This window comes from Platalea leucorodia (genome assembly GCF_965183815.1).
Source record: "Platalea leucorodia genome assembly, chromosome: 1".
NCBI classification, from domain to species: Eukaryota; Metazoa; Chordata; class Aves; order Pelecaniformes; family Threskiornithidae; genus Platalea; species Platalea leucorodia.
This window is the reverse complement of record NC_138823.1, coordinates 1,241,630-1,260,687: the sequence shown is the minus strand read 5'-3', so window position 1 is coordinate 1,260,687 and position 19,058 is coordinate 1,241,630. Positions and strand designations below refer to the sequence as shown.

Genomic DNA, 19,058 nt, shown 5'->3' with positions numbered 1-19,058 from the left:
ACCAGCTGCCCTGCTCTTCTCTGCACAAATTATGCCACAGCCCAGCCTGCAAACGTGCCGACCACAGCTAAGGGGAGCGCTACAGAGGGGCCAACACAAGCCTTTGGGGAGCCTGCCAGGGCTCCCGAACTCTGAACCAGGGCTACCGGGACAACAGCGTGCCCTCAAAAGCAGCCCTCCTCTGCCTGCTTGCACTGCCACCCCCAGGGACAGCACCAAGGGGGCACAAGCCCAAACACGCAGCCTCCTTTCTCCCACCTACAGCCTTACAAGCAAGAGGGGAACCAAGGCAACCACAGAGCAGAGCCAACGGGAAAGGCCAGGCCTAAAATCGGGCTTAGCAACCTGGCAGCAAGGCAAGGACTGACCCAGTGCTATGGAAGGGGCAGCCCTTCACGCCTGGCACAGCTGCAAAGCCCAGACCAGCTCATTAAGGACACAAGGAAATGGGGCCCCCTCTTCACAACACACCCACCACACCACACCAGTGACATGGGTGACCTCACTGACGACACCCCACGCCTCCTATCCTTTAGACGTGTCCACTGCCCATCCTGACACGCACCATCAACACCAAGCCTTTGGCCTCTAATGCTCACAGTTCAAAGCTGCCGCCAGGGTCAGTTGGACACGGCCTCAAGAGGAGGACATGAAATTGGACAATTGCGGGAAGGAAAACACACCCCACCTCATTACTTACATGGCTCTGGCATGCAACAGCTGCTTGCTGCAAAATGCTGTCATGCGCAAAGGCTGTCCCACCCCTCGCACACCACCATAAAAGCCAGCCCAGCGCCTCTCTCCCTCACACACTTCTCCTCACGCCTTCTCCTCCGCGCTCAACAAGGTGAGCCTCAACCCCCTTCCCTTCCTTCTCCTGACCCACCTGGCCCCTCTCTTCCACCACGCTCTGACCCCAGCCTCAGCAGCGCTGACGCCTCCCCACCCCCACGCTCCCCACTGCCCCACACCAGGCCTCCCCGCTCCCTCGCCCTCCTGCAACACCGCCCCTCGCACCCCCACGCCCCTCCGCCTGCTCAACACCCTCTCTTCCAGGGCCCCTCCACACCACACCCATGGCCGGCTACGACAGCTGCCGCCCCTGCGGACCCACCCCGCTGGCTAACAGCTGCAACGAGCCCTGTGTCAGGCAGTGCGAGGACTCCCGCGTCGTCATCCAGCCTCCCGCCGTCGTGGTCACCCTGCCAGGACCCATCCTCAGCTCCTTCCCCCAGAACACCGCCGTCGGATCCTCCGCATCGGCTGCCGTGGGCAACGTCCTCAGCTCCCAGGGAGTGCCTGTCTCTGCGGGCTTTGGCCTTGGCTACGGCTTCGGAGGCCTGGGCTGCTTCAGCGGCAGAAGAGGCTGCTACCCCTGCTAAGGGCCCTCACCACCACCCCTGACAACAACCACCCACGCTCTAGAAGCCACAGCATGGATTGAGGACGCACCTCCCGGCCGCTGCTGGCACGTGCACCTGCCGTCCATGGCTCCTCCTCTCAAGGCACCAAGCAAGGAAGCAGGGAAGGGGCCAGCCTGGCCTGCCTGTAAACATGGCCCTTGTAACTCCTCTTCGTCTCCCTCTTCCTTCCTTGCATCTCCCCTTCTGCTACGCCCACTACTCTCTGCTGCAATCGCTGTCTGACAAGCCAAAGATGATCAACGAACCTCTGGTGGGCTGCTCCCACCGCAGGGAAGAAAGATCTCGGTGCTCTGGCAAAATCAACTGGAAGCAAAGGACCTTGGCTGATGGTCGCCCACATTGCACCTCAGACCGGCTCCCTTCCACTTGCTGCTCCTGCGTTTTCACTCTGTTTTTCTCTCAATAAACATCTCCCTGCATCCCAGCCTGACATGCCTCCTCTTCCTTTCTTCTCCCAACCTCACTCAGCACCAAGCCAGGGCTCAACAGGACAGCGGGGTGGGTCAAAAAGGGGCTACCAGAGCTCTCGTCACAAGTATGGCCCCAGCAACACCACCCACTGGCACCCAGAGGGCTTCCAAGCCATCACACAAACCCTTCCCTTGCCCAAAGAAAGCCTTGCATATGTTAATGCACTTCTACCCATGCCTCTAATGCAAGCTCCCCATGGCAGCACACACTTGACCAACTCTCTTCCCCAGCACAACTCTCTGCCCATCACAGCAAGCAGAATCACAGCAAACAGAATCAGTGAGTGCGCAAGGAATCTCTGGAGATTGGCTACTTCAACCCAACCTGCCCAGGCTTAGCGATCAGGAAGCAAAGAAGCAACGCCCTGGAAGCCATGGCATGGATTGAGGACGCACCTTCCAGCCGTTGCAGGCACATGCACCTGCCGTGCACAGCTCCTCCTCTCAAGGCCCCAAGCAAGGAGCAGGGAAGGGGCCAGCCTGGGCTGCCTGCAAACATGGCCCGTGTACCTCCTCCTCTTCTCCCTCTTCCTTATTGGCACTGCCTCATCTTCTACGCCCACTGCTCTCTGCTACAACTACGTTCTCACAAGCCAAAGACCACGGGGGACCTCCAGTGTGCTGCTCCCACTGCAGGAAAGGAAGATCTTGAGGCTCTGGCTAGAGCTATCTCACACAAGGCACCACGGCTGATGGTCAGCCTACTTGCACCTCAGACCACCTCCCTTCCACTTGCTGCTCCTGCCTTTTCTCTCTTTTTCCTCTCAATAAAGTGCTTCTCCATCCCAGCCTGAAGATGCCTCCACTTCCTTTCTTCTCCCAATGCTCTTCCAACCTCACCCAGCACAAAGCCAGGGCTCAACAGGCCAGCGGGGTGGGTGGAAAGGGGCTGCAAGACCTCTCTTAGCAAGTATGGCCCCAGCAACAACAACAACACAGCTCCTTTTCCCTCGCGCACCTTTCCAGCCGCTCTTCCCCAAGCCTGCAGCGTTACATGGCGTTGTTGTGACCCAAGTGCAGGACCTGGCACTGAGCCTTGTTAAATCTCCTAGAATTGCACTCGGCCCATTGATCCAGCCTCTCCAGATCCCTCTGTAGACCCTTTCTTCCCTCTACCAGATCAACGCTCCCGCCCAGCTTGGCTTCATCTGCAAACTTACTGAGGGTGCACTTGTTCGTCTCGTCCAGATCGTTGATAAAGATATTAAACAGACCTGGCCTCAACACTCAGCCCTGGAGAACACCACTTGTCACCAGCACCAACTGGCTTTATCTCCATTCACCACACTCTTTGGGCCCAGCTATCCGGCCAGTTTTTTAACCAGCAAAGAGTACTCCCGTCCGAGCCACGAGCAGCCAGTTTCTCCAGGAGAATGCTGTGGGAAACAGTGTCAAAGGCTTTACTAAAGGCCAGGTAAAAAACATCCAAAGCCTCTCCCTCGTCTACTAAGCACGTCATCTTCTCATAGTAGTTCAGGATAGTCAAGCAGGACCTGCCTTTCATAAACCCGTGCTGGCTGGGCCTCATCACCTGGTTGTCCTGTAACTGCCGAGTGAAGGCACTCAGAATGACCTGCTCCATAACCTTCCCTGGTACCAAGGTCAGTCTGACATGCCTGTAATTCCCCGGATCCTCTTTCTGGCCCTTCATGATGAGCACCACAGTTGCTAACCTCCGGTCAACAGGGACCTCCCCGCTTAGCCAGGACTGATGACAAATGATGGAAAGTGGCTTGGTGAGCCCTTCCACCAGCGCCCTCGGTACCCTTGGGTGGATCCCATTCGCTCCCATACACCTGTCTGTGGCTAAGTGGTGTAGCAGGTCGCTAACCACTGCCCCTTGCATTATGAGGGCTTCCTTGTACTCCCCGTTGACCAACTTTCTTGCGCAGCACAACTCTCTGCCCATCACAGCAAGCAGAATCCCAGCAAACAGAAGCAGTGAGCGTGCAAGGAACCTCCGGAGATCGACTAGATCAGGGCCTTTGGGGTCTTCCTTTGGGGTGAGTGCTGAGGGGTGCGGCCATTTAGAATCATAGAATGCTTTGGGATGGAAAGGACCTCTAAAGGTCATCCAGTCCAGCCCCCTTGCAATTGGCAGGGACATCTACAACCAGATCAGGTTGCTCAGAGCCCCATCCAGCCTGGCCTTGAATGTTTCCAAGGATGGGGCATCTCTGGGCAACCTCTCTGGGCAACCCGTTCCAGTGTTTCACTACCCTCACTGTCAAACATTTCTTCCTGATATCTAGTCTGAATCTCCCCTCTTTTAGTTTAAAACCATTCCCCCTTGTCCTATCACTATTGGCCCTGCATGGGGTTGTTGTGACCCAAGTGCAGGACCCGGCAATCAGCCTTGTTGAACCTCATACCATTGGCCTCGGCCCATCAAGCCAGCCTGTGCAGATCCCTCTGTAGAGCCTTTCTGCCCTGCAGCAGATCAACACTTCCACCCAACTTGGTGTCGTCTGCAAACTTGCTGCGGGTGCACTCGATCCTGCTATGTCATTGATGAAGATATCGAACAGCACTGGCCCCAGAATGGACCCCTGAGGGACACCACTTGTCACTGGTCTCCATCTGGACATCGAGCCATTGACCACTACCCTCTGGATGCGATCATCCAGCCAATTCCTTATCCACCAAACAGTCCACCCATCAAATCCATATCCTTCCGATTTAGAGAGAAGGATATTGGGGGGGACCGTGTCAAAGGCCTTACAGAACTCCAGAGAGATGACATCCGTAGCTCTTCCCTCGTCCACTGATGTAGTAACTCCATCACAGAAAGCCACTAGGTTGGTCAGGCAGGACTTGCCTTTGGTGAAGCCGTGCTGGCTGTTTTGAATCACCTCCCTGTCCTCCATGTGCCTTAAGCGTAGCTTCTAAGAGGATCTGTTCAACCCAACTTGCTCAAGCAGGGTCAGCTCGAGCAGGCTGTCCACGACCATGGCCACTCGGGTTGTCAGTATCTCCAAGGATGGAGACTCCAACACCTCTCTGCACAACTGGTTCCACTACTTGACCACCCTCATGATGAAAAAGCCTTGCCTGCTCTTCCAAGGAAATGGCTCGTCTTCTCTGCTTTTATTGATGACATCTTCCACGCACGGCCTTGCCTCCTGCCTGAAAAACCTCCCAGCTCTCTCAGCTTCTCCTCATAGGAAGGATGCTCCAGTCCCCTCAACATCTTGGTGGCCCTGCATGGCCCTCACTCCACCAAGGTCATGTCCTTCTTCCACTGGGGAGCCCTCAGCTGGACACAGGACTCCACACGGGGCCTCACCAGCGCTAAAAAGAGAGCGAGATCACCTCCGCCGACCTCATGGCAATGCTCTTCTTAACGCCGCCCTGGAGAACCTTGGCCTCGTTTGCCACAAGGGTGCATGGCTGCCTCGCAGTCAGCTTGTCCTCCACAAGAACCACAAATTCAAACAAGAGGGGCACCAGACACTCACAGAGCACACCCAAAGGGAAAGGCCAGGCCTAAAAACGGGCTTAGCAACCTGGCAGCACAGCGGGCAGGGACAAAACACGATGCAAGGCGCAGCGCCGTACGCCCGGCACACCTCCAAAGCCCAGACCAGCCTGCCAGGGCTGCGAGGAAATGGGGCCCCCTCTTCACAACGCACCCGCAAACCACACCACACCAGTGCCATGGGATGACCTCACTGACGACACCCCACCTCTCCTAGGCTTTGGTCGCGTCCTCTGCCCGTCCTGACACACACCATCAACACCAAGCCTTTGGCCTCTAATACTCACAATTCAAAGCTGCCGCCAGGGTCAGATGGACACGGCCTCAAGAGGAGGACATGAAAAGGCAGCGTTGCGGGAAGGAAAACACACCCCACCTCATTACTTACATGGCTCTGGCATGCAACAGCTGCTTGCTGCAAAATGCTGTCATGCGCAAAGGCTGTCCCGCCCCTCGCACACCACCATAAAAGCCAGCCCAGGACCTCTATCCCTCACGCACTTCTCCTCACGCCTTCTCCTCCGCGCTCAACAAGGTGAGCCTCAACCCCCTTCCCCTCCTTCTCCTGACCCACCTGGCCCCTCTCTTCCACCACGCTCTGACCCCAGCCTCAGCAGCGCTGACGCCTCCCCACCCCCACGCTCCCCACAGCCCCACACCAGGCCTCCCCGCTCCCTCGCCCTCCTGCAACACCGCCCCTCGCACCCCCACGCCCCTCCGCCTGCTCAACACCCTCTCTTCCAGGGCTCCTCCACACCACACCCATGGCCTGCTACGACCTCTGCCGCCCCTGCGGACCCACCCCGCTGGCTAACAGCTGCAACGAGCCCTGTGTCAGGCAGTGCGAGGACTCCCGCGTCGTCATCCAGCCTTCCACCGTCGTGGTCACCCTGCCAGGACCCATCCTCAGCTCCTTCCCCCAGAACACCGCCGTCGGATCCTCCGCATCGGCTGCCGTGGGCAACGTCCTCAGCTCCCAGGGAGTGCCCGTCTCCGGGGGCTTTGGCCTTGGCCTCGGCTACGGCTCTGGCTTTGGAGGCCTGGGCTGCTTCAGCGGCGCAAGAGGCTGCTACCCCTGCTAAGGGCCCTCACCACCACCCCTGACAACAACCACCCACTCCCTGGAAGCCACGGCATGGATTGAGGATGAACCTCCCGGCCGCTGCTGGCACGTGCACCTGCCATCGACGGCTCCTCCTCTCAAGGCACCAAGAAAGGAAGCAGGGAAAGGGCCAGCCTGGGCTGCCTGCAAACATGGCCCGTGTACCTCTGCCTCTTCTCCCTCTTCCTTCTTGGCACTGTCTCTTCTGCTACGTCCACTGCTCTCTGCTGCAACTACGTTCTCACAAGCCAAAGACCACCAGGAGCCTCCGGTGGGCTGCTGTCACCGTAGGGAAGGAAGATATTGCTGCTCTGGCAAAATCAACTGCAAGCAAAGGACCTCGGCTGATGGTCAGCAAAATCAACTGCAAGCCAAGGACCTCGGCTGATGGTCAGCAAAATCAACTGCAAGCCAAGGACCTCGGCTGATGGTCAGCCTACTTGCACCTCAGACCACCTCCCTTCCACTTGCTGCTCCTGCCTTTTCTCTCTTTTTCCTCTCAATAAAGTGCTTCTGCAGCCCAGCCTGAAGATGCCTCCACTTCCTTTCTTCTCCCAACGCTCTTCCAACCTCACCCAGCACAAAGCCAGGGCTCAACAGTCCAGCGGGAGGGATGGAAAGGGGCTGCAAGACCTCTCTTAGCAAGCATGGCCCCCAGCAACAACAACAACATAGACCGGCACATCTAAAGCTCCCCTGGCACAATTTGAGCTCATTTCCTCTTGTCCCATCACTTGTTACTTGGGAGAAGAGACCGACCCCCACCTCGCTACAGCCTCCTTTCAGGCCGTTGTAGAGAGCGACAAGGTCTCCCCTCAGCCTCCTCTTCGCCAAACTAAAGAACCCCCAGCTCCCTCATCCGCTCCTCACCAGACTTGTGCTCCAGACCCTCCAGCAGCTTCGTTGCCCTTCTTTGGACACCCTCCAGCACCTCAGTGTCTTTCTTGTAGTCAGGGGCCCAACACTCAACACTGTATTCAAGGTGCAGCCTCACCAGTGCCAAGTTGAGGGGGACGATCACCTCCCTGGTCCTGCTGGCCACACTATTTCTGACACAAGCCACGATGCCATTGGCCTTCTTGGCCACCTGGGCACACTGCCGGCTCATAAGCAACCGGGTATCAAGCAACACCCCCAGCTCCTTTTCCCTCGCGCACCTTTCCAGCCGCTCTTCCCCAAGCCTGCAGCGTTACATGGCGTTGTTGTGACCCAAGTGCAGGACCTGGCACTGAGCCTTGTTAAATCTCCTAGAATTGCACTCGGCCCATTGATCCAGCCTCTCCAGATCCCTCTGTAGACCCTTTCTTCCCTCCACCAGATCAACGCTCCCGCCCAGCTTGGCTTCATCTGCAAACTTACTGAGGGTGCACTTGTTCGTCTCGTCCAGATCGTTGATAAAGATATTAAACAGACCTGGCCTCAACACTCAGCCCTGGAGAACACCACTTGTCACCAGCACCAACTGGCTTTATCTCCATTCACCACACTCTTTGGGCCCAGCTATCCGGCCAGTTTTTTAACCAGCAAAGAGTACTCCCGTCCGAGCCACGAGCAGCCAGTTTCTCCAGGAGAATGCTGTGGGAAACAGTGTCAAAGGCTTTACTAAAGGCCAGGTAAAAAACATCCAAAGCCTCTCCCTCGTCTACTAAGCACGTCATCTTCTCATAGTAGTTCAGGATAGTCAAGCAGGACCTGCCTTTCATAAACCCGTGCTGGCTGGGCCTCATCACCTGGTTGTCCTGTAACTGCCGAGTGAAGGCACTCAGAATGACCTGCTCCATAACCTTCCCTGGTACCAAGGTCAGTCTGACATGCCTGTAATTCCCCGGATCCTCTTTCTGGCCCTTCATGATGAGCACCACAGTTGCTAACCTCCGGTCAACAGGGACCTCCCCGCTTAGCCAGGACTGATGACAAATGATGGAAAGTGGCTTGGTGAGCCCTTCCGCCAGCGCCCTCGGTACCCTTGGGTGGATCCCATTCGCTCCCATACACCTGTCTGTGGCTAAGTGGTGTAGCAGGTCGCTAACCACTGCCCCTTGCATTATGAGGGCTTCCTTGTACTCCCCGTTGACCAACTTTCTTGCGCAGCACAGCTCTCTGCCCATCACAGCAAGCAGAATCCCAGCAAACAGAAGCAGTGAGCGTGCAAGGAACCTCCGGAGATCGACTAGATCAGGGCCTTTGGGGTCTTCCTTTGGGGTGAGTGCTGAGGGGTGCGGCCATTTAGAATCATAGAATGCTTTAGGATGGAAAGGACCTCTAAAGGTCATCCAGTCCAGCCCCCTTGCAATTGGCAGGGACATCTACAACCAGATCAGGTTGCTCAGAGCCCCATCCAGCCTGGCCTTGAATGTTTCCAAGGATGGGGCATCTCTGGGCAACCTCTCTGGGCAACCCGTTCCAGTGTTTCACTACCCTCACTGTCAAACATTTCTTCCTGATATCTAGTCTGAATCTCCCCTCTTTTAGTTTAAAACCATTCCCCCTTGTCCTATCACTATTGGCCCTGCATGGGGTTGTTGTGACCCAAGTGCAGGACCCGGCAATCAGCCTTGTTGAACCTCATACCATTGGCCTCGGCCCATCAAGCCAGCCTGTGCAGATCCCTCTGTAGAGCCTTTCTGCCCTGCAGCAGATCAACACTTCCACCCAACTTGGTGTCGTCTGCAAACTTGCTGCGGGTGCACTCGATCCTGCTATGTCATTGATGAAGATATTGAACAGCACTGGCCCCAGAATGGACCCCTGAGGGACACCACTTGTCACTGGTCTCCATCTGGACATTGAGCCATTGACCACTACCCTCTGGATGCGATCATCCAGCCAATTCCTTATCCACCAAACAGTCCACCCATCAAATCCATACCCTTCCGATTTAGAGAGAAGGATATTGGGGGGGACCGTGTCAAAGGCCTTACAGAACTCCAGAGAGATGACATCCGTAGCTCTTCCCTCATCCACTGATGTAGTAACTCCATCACAGAAAGCCACTAGGTTGGTCAGGCAGGACTTGCCTTGGTGAAGCCGTGCTGGCTGTTTTGAATCACCTCCCTGTCCTCCATGTGCCTTAGCGTAGCTTCTAAGAGGATCTGTTCAACCCAACTTGCTCAAGCAGGGCCAGCTCGAGCAGGCTGTCCACAACCATGGCCACTCGGGTTGTCAGTATCTCCAAGGATGGAGACTCCAACACCTCTCTGCACAACTGGTTCCACTACTTGACCACCCTCATGATGAAAAAGCCTTGCCTGCTCTTCCAAGGAAATGGCTCGTCTTCTCTGCTTTTATTGATGACATCTTCCATGCACGGCCTTGCCTCCTGCCTGAAAAAACCTCCCAGCTCTCTCAGCTTCTCCTCATAGGAAGGACTCTCCAGTCCCCTCAGCGTCTTGGTGGCCCTGCATGGCCCTCACTCCACCAAGGTCATGTCCTTCTTCCACTGGGGAGCCCTCAGCTGGACACAGGACTCCACACGGGGCCTCACCAGCGCTAAAAAGAGAGCAAGATCACCTCCGCCGACCTCATGGCAATGCTCTTCTTAACGCCGCCCTGGAGAACCTTGGCCTCGTTTCCCACAAGGGTGCATGGCTGCCTCGCAGTCAGCTTGTCCTCCACAAGAACCACAAATTCAAACAAGAGGGGCAGCAGACACTCACAGAGCACACCCAACAGGAAAGGCCAGGCCTAAAAACGGGCTTAGCAACCTGGCAGCACAGCGGGCAGGGACAAAACACGATGCAAGGCGCAGCGCCGTACGCCCGGCACACCTCCAAAGCCCAGACCAGCCTGCCAGGGCTGCGAGGAAATGGGGCCCCCTCTTCACAACGCACCCGCAAACCACACCACACCAGTGCCACGGGATGACCTCACTGACGACACCCCACCTCTCCTAGGCTTTGGTCGCGTCCTCTGCCCGTCCTGACACACACCATCAACACCAAGCCTTTGGCCTCTAATACTCACAATTCAAAGCTGCCGCCAGGGTCAGATGGACACGGCCTCAAGAGGAGGACATGAAAAGGCAGCGTTGCGGGAAGGAAAACACACCCCACCTCATTACTTACATGGCTGTGGCATGCAACAGCTGCTTGCTGCAAAATGCTGTCATGCGCAAAGGCTGTCCCGCCCCTCGCACACCAGCATAAAAGCCAGCCCAGCGCCTCTCTCCCTCACACACTTCTCCTCACGCCTTCTCCTCCGCGCTCAACAAGGTGAGCCTCAACCCCCTTCCCCTCCTTCTCCTGACCCACCTGGCCCCTCTCTTCCACCACGCTCTGACCCCAGCCTCAGCAGCGCTGACGCCTCCCCACCCCCACGCTCCCCACAGCCCCACACCAGGCCTCCCCGCTCCCTCGCCCTCCTGCAACACCGCCCCTCGCACCCCCACGCCCCTCCGCCTGCTCAACACCCTCTCTTCCAGGGCCCCTCCACACCACACCCATGGCCTGCTACGACAGCTGCCGCCCCTGCGGACCCACCCCGCTGGCTAACAGCTGCAACGAGCCCTGTGTCAGGCAGTGCGAGGACTCCCGCGTCGTCATCCAGCCTCCCGCCGTGCTGGTCACCCTGCCAGGACCCATCCTCAGCTCCTTCCCCCAGAACACCGCCGTCGGATCCTCCGCATCGGCTGCCGTGGGCAACGTCCTCAGCTCCCAGGGAGTGCCCGTCTCCGGGGGCTTTGGCCTTGGCCTCGGCTACGGCTCTGGCTTTGGAGGCCTGGGCTGCTTCAGCGGCGCAAGAGGCTGCTACCCCTGCTAAGGGCCCTCACCACCACCCCTGACAACAACCACCCACTCCCTGGAAGCCACGGCATGGATTGAGGATGAACCTCCCGGCCGCTGCTGGCACGTGCACCTGCCATCGACGGCTCCTCCTCTCAAGGCACCAAGAAAGGAAGCAGGGAAAGGGCCAGCCTGGGCTGCCTGCAAACATGGCCCGTGTACCTCTGCCTCTTCTCCCTCTTCCTTCTTGGCACTGTCTCTTCTGCTACGTCCACTGCTCTCTGCTGCAACTACGTTCTCACAAGCCAAAGACCACCAGGAGCCTCCGGTGGGCTGCTGTCACCGTAGGGAAGGAAGATATTGCTGCTCTGGCAAAATCAACTGCAAGCAAAGGACCTCGGCTGATGGTCAGCAAAATCAACTGCAAGCCAAGGACCTCGGCTGATGGTCAGCCTACTTGCACCTCAGACCACCTCCCTTCCACTTGCTGCTCCTGCCTTTTCTCTCTTTTTCCTCTCAATAAAGTGCTTCTGCAGCCCAGCCTGAAGATGCCTCCACTTCCTTTCTTCTCCCAACGCTCTTCCAACCTCACCCAGCACAAAGCCAGGGCTCAACAGGCCAGCGGGAGGGATGGAAAGGGGCTGCAAGACCTCTCTTAGCAAGCATGGCCCCCAGCAACAACAACAACATAGACCGGCACATCTAAAGCTCCCCTGGCACAATTTGAGCTCATTTCCTCTTGTCCCATCACTTGTTACTTGGGAGAAGAGACCGACCCCCACCTCGCTACAGCCTCCTTTCAGGCCGTTGTAGAGAGCGACAAGGTCTCCCCTCAGCCTCCTCTTCGCCAAACTAAAGAACCCCCAGCTCCCTCAGCTGCTCCTCACCAGACTTGTGCTCCAGACCCTCCAGCAGCTTCGTTGCCCTTCTTTGGACACCCTCCAGCACCTCAGTGTCTTTCTTGTAGTCAGGGGCCCAACACTCAACACTGTATTCAAGGTGCAGCCTCACCAGTGCCAAGTTGAGGGGGACGATCACCTCCCTGGTCCTGCTGGCCACGCTATTTCTGACACAAGCCACGATGCCATTGGCCTTCTTGGCCACCTGGGCACACTGCCGGCTCATAAGCAACCGGGTATCAAGCAACACCCCCAGCTCCTTTTCCCTCGCGCACCTTTCCAGCCACTCTTCCCCAAGCCTGCAGCGTTACATGGCGTTGTTGTGACCCAAGTGCAGGACCTGGCACTGAGCCTTGTTAAATCTCCTAGAATTGCACTCGGCCCATTGATCCAGCCTCTCCAGATCCCTCTGTAGACCCTTTCTTCCCTCCACCAGATCAACGCTCCCGCCCAGCTTGGCTTCATCTGCAAACTTACTGAGGGTGCACTTGTTCGTCTCGTCCAGATCGTTGATAAAGATATTAAACAGACCTGGCCTCAACACTCAGCCCTGGAGAACACCACTTGTCACCAGCACCAACTGGCTTTATCTCCATTCACCACACTCTTTGGGCCCAGCTATCCGGCCAGTTTTTTAACCAGCAAAGAGTACTCCCGTCTGAGCCACGAGCAGCCAGTTTCTCCAGGAGAATGCTGTGGGAAACAGTGTCAAAGGCTTTACTAAAGGCCAGGTAAAAAACATCCAAAGCCTCTCCCTCGTCTACTAAGCACGTCATCTTCTCATAGTAGTTCAGGATAGTCAAGCAGGACCTGCCTTTCATAAACCCGTGCTGGCTGGGCCTCATCACCTGGTTGTCCTGTAACTGCCGAGTGAAGGCACTCAGAATGACCTGCTCCATAACCTTCCCTGGTACCAAGGTCAGTCTGACATGCCTGTAATTCCCCGGATCCTCTTTCTGGCCCTTCATGATGAGCACCACAGTTGCTAACCTCCGGTCAACAGGGACCTCCCCGCTTAGCCAGGACTGATGACAAATGATGGAAAGTGGCTTGGTGAGCCCTTCCGCCAGCGCCCTCGGTACCCTTGGGTGGATCCCATTCGCTCCCATACACCTATCTGTGGCTAAGTGGTGTAGCAGGTCGCTAACCATTGCCCCTTGCATTATGAGGGCTTCCTTGTACTCCCCGTTGACCAACTTTCTTGCGCAGCACAGCTCTCTGCCCATCACAGCAAGCAGAATCCCAGCAAACAGAAGCAGTGAGCGTGCAAGGAACCTCCGGAGATCGACTAGATCAGGGCCTTTGGGGTCTTCCTTTGGGGTGAGTGCTGAGGGGTGCGGCCATTTAGAATCATAGAATGCTTTAGGATGGAAAGGACCCTCTAAAGGTCATCCAGTCCAGCCCCCTTGCAATTGGCAGGGACATCTACAACCAGATCAGGTTGCTCAGAGCCCCATCCAGCCTGGCCTTGAATGTTTCCAAGGATGGGGCATCTCTGGGCAACCTCTCTGGGCAACCCGTTCCAGTGTTTCACTACCCTCACTGTCAAACATTTCTTCCTGATATCTAGTCTGAATCTCCCCTCTTTTAGTTTAAAACCATTCCCCCTTGTCCTATCACTATTGGCCCTGCATGGGGTTGTTGTGACCCAAGTGCAGGACCCGGCAATCAGCCTTGTTGAACCTCATACCATTGGCCTCGGCCCATCAAGCCAGCCTGTGCAGATCCCTCTGTAGAGCCTTTCTGCCCTGCAGCAGATCAACACTTCCACCCAACTTGGTGTCGTCTGCAAACTTGCTGCGGGTGCACTCGATCCTGCTATGTCATTGATGAAGATGTTGAACAGCACTGGCCCCAGAATGGACCCCTGAGGGACACCACTTGTCACTGGTCTCCATCTGGACATTGAGCCATTGACCACTACCCTCTGGATGCGATCATCCAGCCAATTCCTTATCCACCAAACAGTCCACCCATCAAATCCATATCCTTCCGATTTAGAGAGAAGGATATTGGGGGGGACCGTGTCAAAGGCCTTACAGAACTCCAGAGAGATGACATCCGTAGCTCTTCCCTCATCCACTGATGTAGTAACTCCATCACAGAAAGCCACTAGGTTGGTCAGGCAGGACTTGCCTTGGTGAAGCCGTGCTGGCTGTTTTGAATCACCTCCCTGTCCTCCATGTGCCTTAGCGTAGCTTCTAAGAGGATCTGTTCAACCCAACTTGCTCAAGCAGGGTCAGCTCGAGCAGGCTGTCCACGACCATGGCCACTCGGGTTGTCAGTATCTCCAAGGATGGAGACTCCAACACCTCTCTGCACAACTGGTTCCACTACTTGACCACCCTCATGATGAAAAAGCCTTGCCTGCTCTTCCAAGGAAATGGCTCGTCTTCTCTGCTTTTATTGATGACATCTTCCACGCACGGCCTTGCCTCCTGCCTGAAAAACCTCCCAGCTCTCTCAGCTTCTCCTCATAGGAAGGATGCTCCAGTCCCCTCAACATCTTGGTGGCCCTGCATGGCCCTCACTCCACCAAGGTCATGTCCTTCTTCCACTGGGGAGCCCTCAGCTGGACACAGGACTCCACACGGGGCCTCACCAGCGCTAAAAAGAGAGCAAGATCACCTCCGCCGACCTCATGGCAATGCTCTTCTTAACGCCGCCCTGGAGAACCTTGGCCTCGTTTGCCACAAGGGTGCATGGCTGCCTCGCAGTCAGCTTGTCCTCCACAAGAACCACAAATTCAAACAAGAGGGGCACCAGACACTCACAGAGCACACCCAACAGGAAAGGCCAGGCCTAAAAACGGGCTTAGCAACCTGGCAGCACAGCGGGCAGGGACAAAACACGATGCAAGGCGCAGCGCCGTACGCCCGGCACACCTCCAAAGCCCAGACCAGCCTGCCAGGGCTGCGAGGAAATGGGGCCCCCTCTTCACAACGCACCCGCAAACCACACCACACCAGTGCCACGGGATGACCTCACTGACGACACCCCACCTCTCCTAGGCTTTGGTCGCGTCCTCTGCCCGTCCTGACACACACCATCAACACCAAGCCTTTGGCCTCTAATACTCACAGTTCAAAGCTGCCGCCAGGGTCAGATGGACACGGCCTCAAGAGGAGGACATGAAAAGGCAGCATTGCGGGAAGGAAAACACACCCCACCTCATTACTTACATGGCTCTGGCATGCAACAGCTGCTTGCTGCAAAATGCTGTCATGCGCAAAGGCTGTCCCGCCCCTCGCACACCACCATAAAAGCCAGCCCAGGACCTCTATCCCTCACGCACTTCTCCTCACGCCTTCTCCTCCGCGCTCAACAAGGTGAGCCTCAACCCCCTTCCCCTCCTTCTCCTGACCCACCTGGCCCCTCTCTTCCACCACGCTCTGACCCCAGCCTCAGCAGCGCTGACGCCTCCCCACCCCCACGCTCCCCACAGCCCCACACCAGGCCTCCCCGCTCCCTCGCCCTCCTGCAACACCGCCCCTCGCACCCCCACGCCCCTCCGCCTGCTCAACACCCTCTCTTCCAGGGCCCCTCCACACCACACCCATGGCCTGCTACGACCTCTGCCGCCCCTGCGGACCCACCCCGCTGGCTAACAGCTGCAACGAGCCCTGTGTCAGGCAGTGCGAGGACTCCCGCGTCGTCATCCAGCCTTCCACCGTCGTGGTCACCCTGCCAGGACCCATCCTCAGCTCCTTCCCCCAGAACACCGCCGTCGGATCCTCCGCATCGGCTGCCGTGGGCAACGTCCTCAGCTCCCAGGGAGTGCCCGTCTCCGGGGGCTTTGGCCTTGGCCTCGGCTACGGCTCTGGCTTTGGAGGCCTGGGCTGCTTCAGCGGCGCAAGAGGCTGCTACCCCTGCTAAGGGCCCTCACCACCACCCCTGACAACAACCACCCACTCCCTGGAAGCCACGGCATGGATTGAGGATGAACCTCCCGGCCGCTGCTGGCACGTGCACCTGCCGTCCATGGCTCCTCCTCTCAAGGCACCAAGAAAGGAAGCAGGGAAAGGGCCAGCCTGGGCTGCCTGCAAACATGGCCCGTGTACCTCTGCCTCTTCTCCCTCTTCCTTCTTGGCACTGTCTCTTCTGCTACGTCCACTACTCTCTGCTGCAACTACGTTCTCACAAGCCAAAGACCACCAGGAGCCTCCGGTGGGCTGCTGTCACCGTAGGGAAGGAAGATATTGCTGCTCTGGCAAAATCAACTGCAAGCAAAGGACCTCGGCTGATGGTCAGCAAAATCAACTGCAAGCCAAGGACCTCGGCTGATGGTCAGCAAAATCAACTGCAAGCCAAGGACCTCGGCTGATGGTCAGCCTACTTGCACCTCAGAGCAGCTCCCTTCCACTTGCTGCTCCTGCCTTTTCTCTCTTTTTCCTCTCAATAAAGTGCTTCTGCAGCCCAGCCTGAAGATGCCTCCACTTCCTTTCTTCTCCCAACGCTCTTCCAACCTCACCCAGCACAAAGCCAGGGCTCAAGAGGCCAGCGGGAGGGATGGAAAGGGGCTGCAAGACCTCTCTTAGCAAGCATGGCCCCCAGCAACAACAACAACATAGACCGGCACATCTAAAGCTCCCCTGGCACAATTTGAGCTCATTTCCTCTTGTCCCATCACTTGTTACTTGGGAGAAGAGACCGACCCCCACCTCGCTACAGCCTCCTTTCAGGCCGTTGTAGAGAGCGACAAGGTCTCCCCTCAGCCTCCTCTTCGCCAAACTAAAGAACCCCCAGCTCCCTCATCCGCTCCTCACCAGACTTGTGCTCCAGACCCTCCAGCAGCTTCGTTGCCCTTCTTTGGACACCCTCCAGCACCTCAGTGTCTTTCTTGTAGTCAGGGGCCCAACACTCAACACTGTATTCAAGGTGCAGCCTCACCAGTGCCAAGTTGAGGGGGACGATCACCTCCCTGGTCCTGCTGGCCACACTATTTCTGACACAAGCCACGATGCCATTGGCCTTCTTGGCCACCTGGGCACACTGCCGGCTCATAAGCAACCGGGTATCAAGCAACACCCCCAGCTCCTTTTCCCTCGCGCACCTTTCCAGCCGCCCTTCCCCAAGCCTGCAGCGTTACATGGCGTTGTTGTGACCCAAGTGCAGGACCTGGCACTGAGCCTTGTTAAATCTCCTAGAATTGCACTCGGCCCATTGATCCAGCCTCTCCAGATCCCTCTGTAGACCCTTTCTTCCCTCCACCAGATCAACGCTCCCGCCCAGCTTGGCTTCATCTGCAAACTTACTGAGGGTGCACTTGTTCGTCTCGTCCAGATCGTTGATAAAGATATTAAACAGACCTGGCCTCAACACTCAGCCCTGGAGAACACCACTTGTCACCAGCACCAACTGGCTTTATCTCCATTCACCACACTCTTTGGGCCCAGCTATCCGGCCAGTTTTTTAACCAGCAAAGAGTACTCCCGTCTGAGCCACGAGCAGCCAGTTTCTCCAGGAGAATGCTGTGGGAAACAGTGTCAAAGGCTTTACTAAAGGCCAGGTAAAAAACATCCAAAGCCTCTCCCTCGTCTACTAAGCACGTCATCTTCTCATAGTAGTTCAGGATAGTCAAGCAGGACCTGCCTTTCATAAACCCGTGCTGGCTGGGCCTCATCACCTGGTTGTCCTGTAACTGCCGAGTGAAGGCACTCAGAATGACCTGCTCCATAACCTTCCCTGGTACCAAGGTCAGTCTGACATGCCTGTAATTCCCCGGATCCTCTTTCTGGCCCTTCATGATGAGCACCACAGTTGCTAACCTCCGGTCAACAGGGACCTCCCCGCTTAGCCAGGACTGATGACAAATGATGGAAAGTGGCTTGGTGAGCCCTTCCGCCAGCGCCCTCGGTACCCTCGGGTGGATCCCATTCGCTCCCATACACCTGTCTGTGGCTAAGTGGTGTAGCAGGTCGCTAACCATTGCCCCTTGCATTATGAGGGCTTCCTTGTACTCCCCGTTGACCAACTTTCTTGCGCAGCACAGCTCTCTGCCCATCACAGCAAGCAGAATCCCAGCAAACAGAAGCAGTGAGCGTGCAAGGAACCTCCGGAGATCGACTAGATCAGGGCCTTTGGGGTCTTCCTTTGGGGTGAGTGCTGAGGGGTGCGGCCATTTAGAATCATAGAATGCTTTAGGATGGAAAGGACCCTCTAAAGGTCATCCAGTCCAGCCCCCTTGCAATTGGCAGGGACATCTACAACCAGATCAGGTTGCTCAGAGCCCCATCCAGCCTGGCCTTGAATGTTTCCAAGGATGGGGCATCTCTGGGCAACCTCTCTGGGCAACCCGTTCCAGTGTTTCACTACCCTCACTGTCAAACATTTCTTCCTGATATCTAGTCTGAATCTCCCCTCTTTTAGTTTAAAACCATTCCCCCTTGTCCTATCACTATTGGCCCTGCATGGGGTTGTTGTGACCCAAGTGCAGGACCCGGCAATCAGCCTTGTTGAACCTCATACCATTGGCCTCGGCCCATCAAGCCAGCCTGTGCAGATCCCTCTGTAGAGCCTTTCTGCCCTGCAGCAGATCAACACTTCCACCCAACTTGGTGTCGTCTGCAAACTTGCTGCGGGTGCACTCGATCCTGCTATGTCATTGATGAAGATGTTGAACAGCACTGGCCCCAGAATGGACCCCTGAGGGACACCACTTGTCACTGGTCTCCATCTGGACATTGAGCCATTGACCACTACCCTCTGGATGCGATCATCCAGCCAATTCCTTATCCACCAAACAGTCCACCCATCAAATCCATATCCTTCCGATTTAGAGAGAAGGATATTGGGGGGGACCGTGTCAAAGGCCTTACAGAACTCCAGAGAGATGACATCCGTAGCTCTTCCCTCATCCACTGATGTAGTAACTCCATCACAGAAAGCCACTAGGTTGGTCAGGCAGGACTTGCCTTGGTGAAGCCGTGCTGGCTGTTTTGAATCACCTCCCTGTCCTCCATGT

General features: G+C 56.6%; 4 protein-coding genes across 4 annotated transcripts; all 4 read left to right on the top strand.

Moving 5' to 3' along the window:
- Positions 1-1,076: 1,076 nt before the first annotated feature.
- On the top strand, positions 1,077-1,382 carry LOC309592351 (feather keratin-like; the record flags this gene model as incomplete). Its single annotated transcript, XM_082315628.1, has 1 exon — positions 1,077-1,382. One exon carries the CDS (start codon positions 1,077-1,079, stop codon positions 1,380-1,382), a length of 306 nt encoding a protein of 101 aa, XP_082171754.1.
- Positions 1,383-6,136: 4,754 nt separating this feature from the next.
- Positions 6,137-6,454, top strand: LOC309595047 (feather keratin-like; the record flags this gene model as incomplete). The annotated part of the gene is made up of 1 exon (XM_082321509.1): positions 6,137-6,454. One exon carries the CDS (start codon positions 6,137-6,139, stop codon positions 6,452-6,454), a length of 318 nt encoding a protein of 105 aa, XP_082177635.1.
- A 4,460-nt stretch (positions 6,455-10,914) lies between these two features.
- Positions 10,915-11,232, top strand: LOC309591168 (feather keratin-like; the record flags this gene model as incomplete). Its single annotated transcript, XM_082313157.1, has 1 exon — positions 10,915-11,232. The coding sequence occupies one exon, from the start codon at positions 10,915-10,917 to the stop codon at positions 11,230-11,232; it is 318 nt and encodes a 105-aa protein (XP_082169283.1).
- A 4,420-nt stretch (positions 11,233-15,652) lies between these two features.
- LOC309591173 (feather keratin-like) lies at positions 15,653-15,970 on the top strand (the record flags this gene model as incomplete). Its single annotated transcript, XM_082313172.1, has 1 exon — positions 15,653-15,970. One exon carries the CDS (start codon positions 15,653-15,655, stop codon positions 15,968-15,970), a length of 318 nt encoding a protein of 105 aa, XP_082169298.1.
- Positions 15,971-19,058: the final 3,088 nt, after the last annotated feature.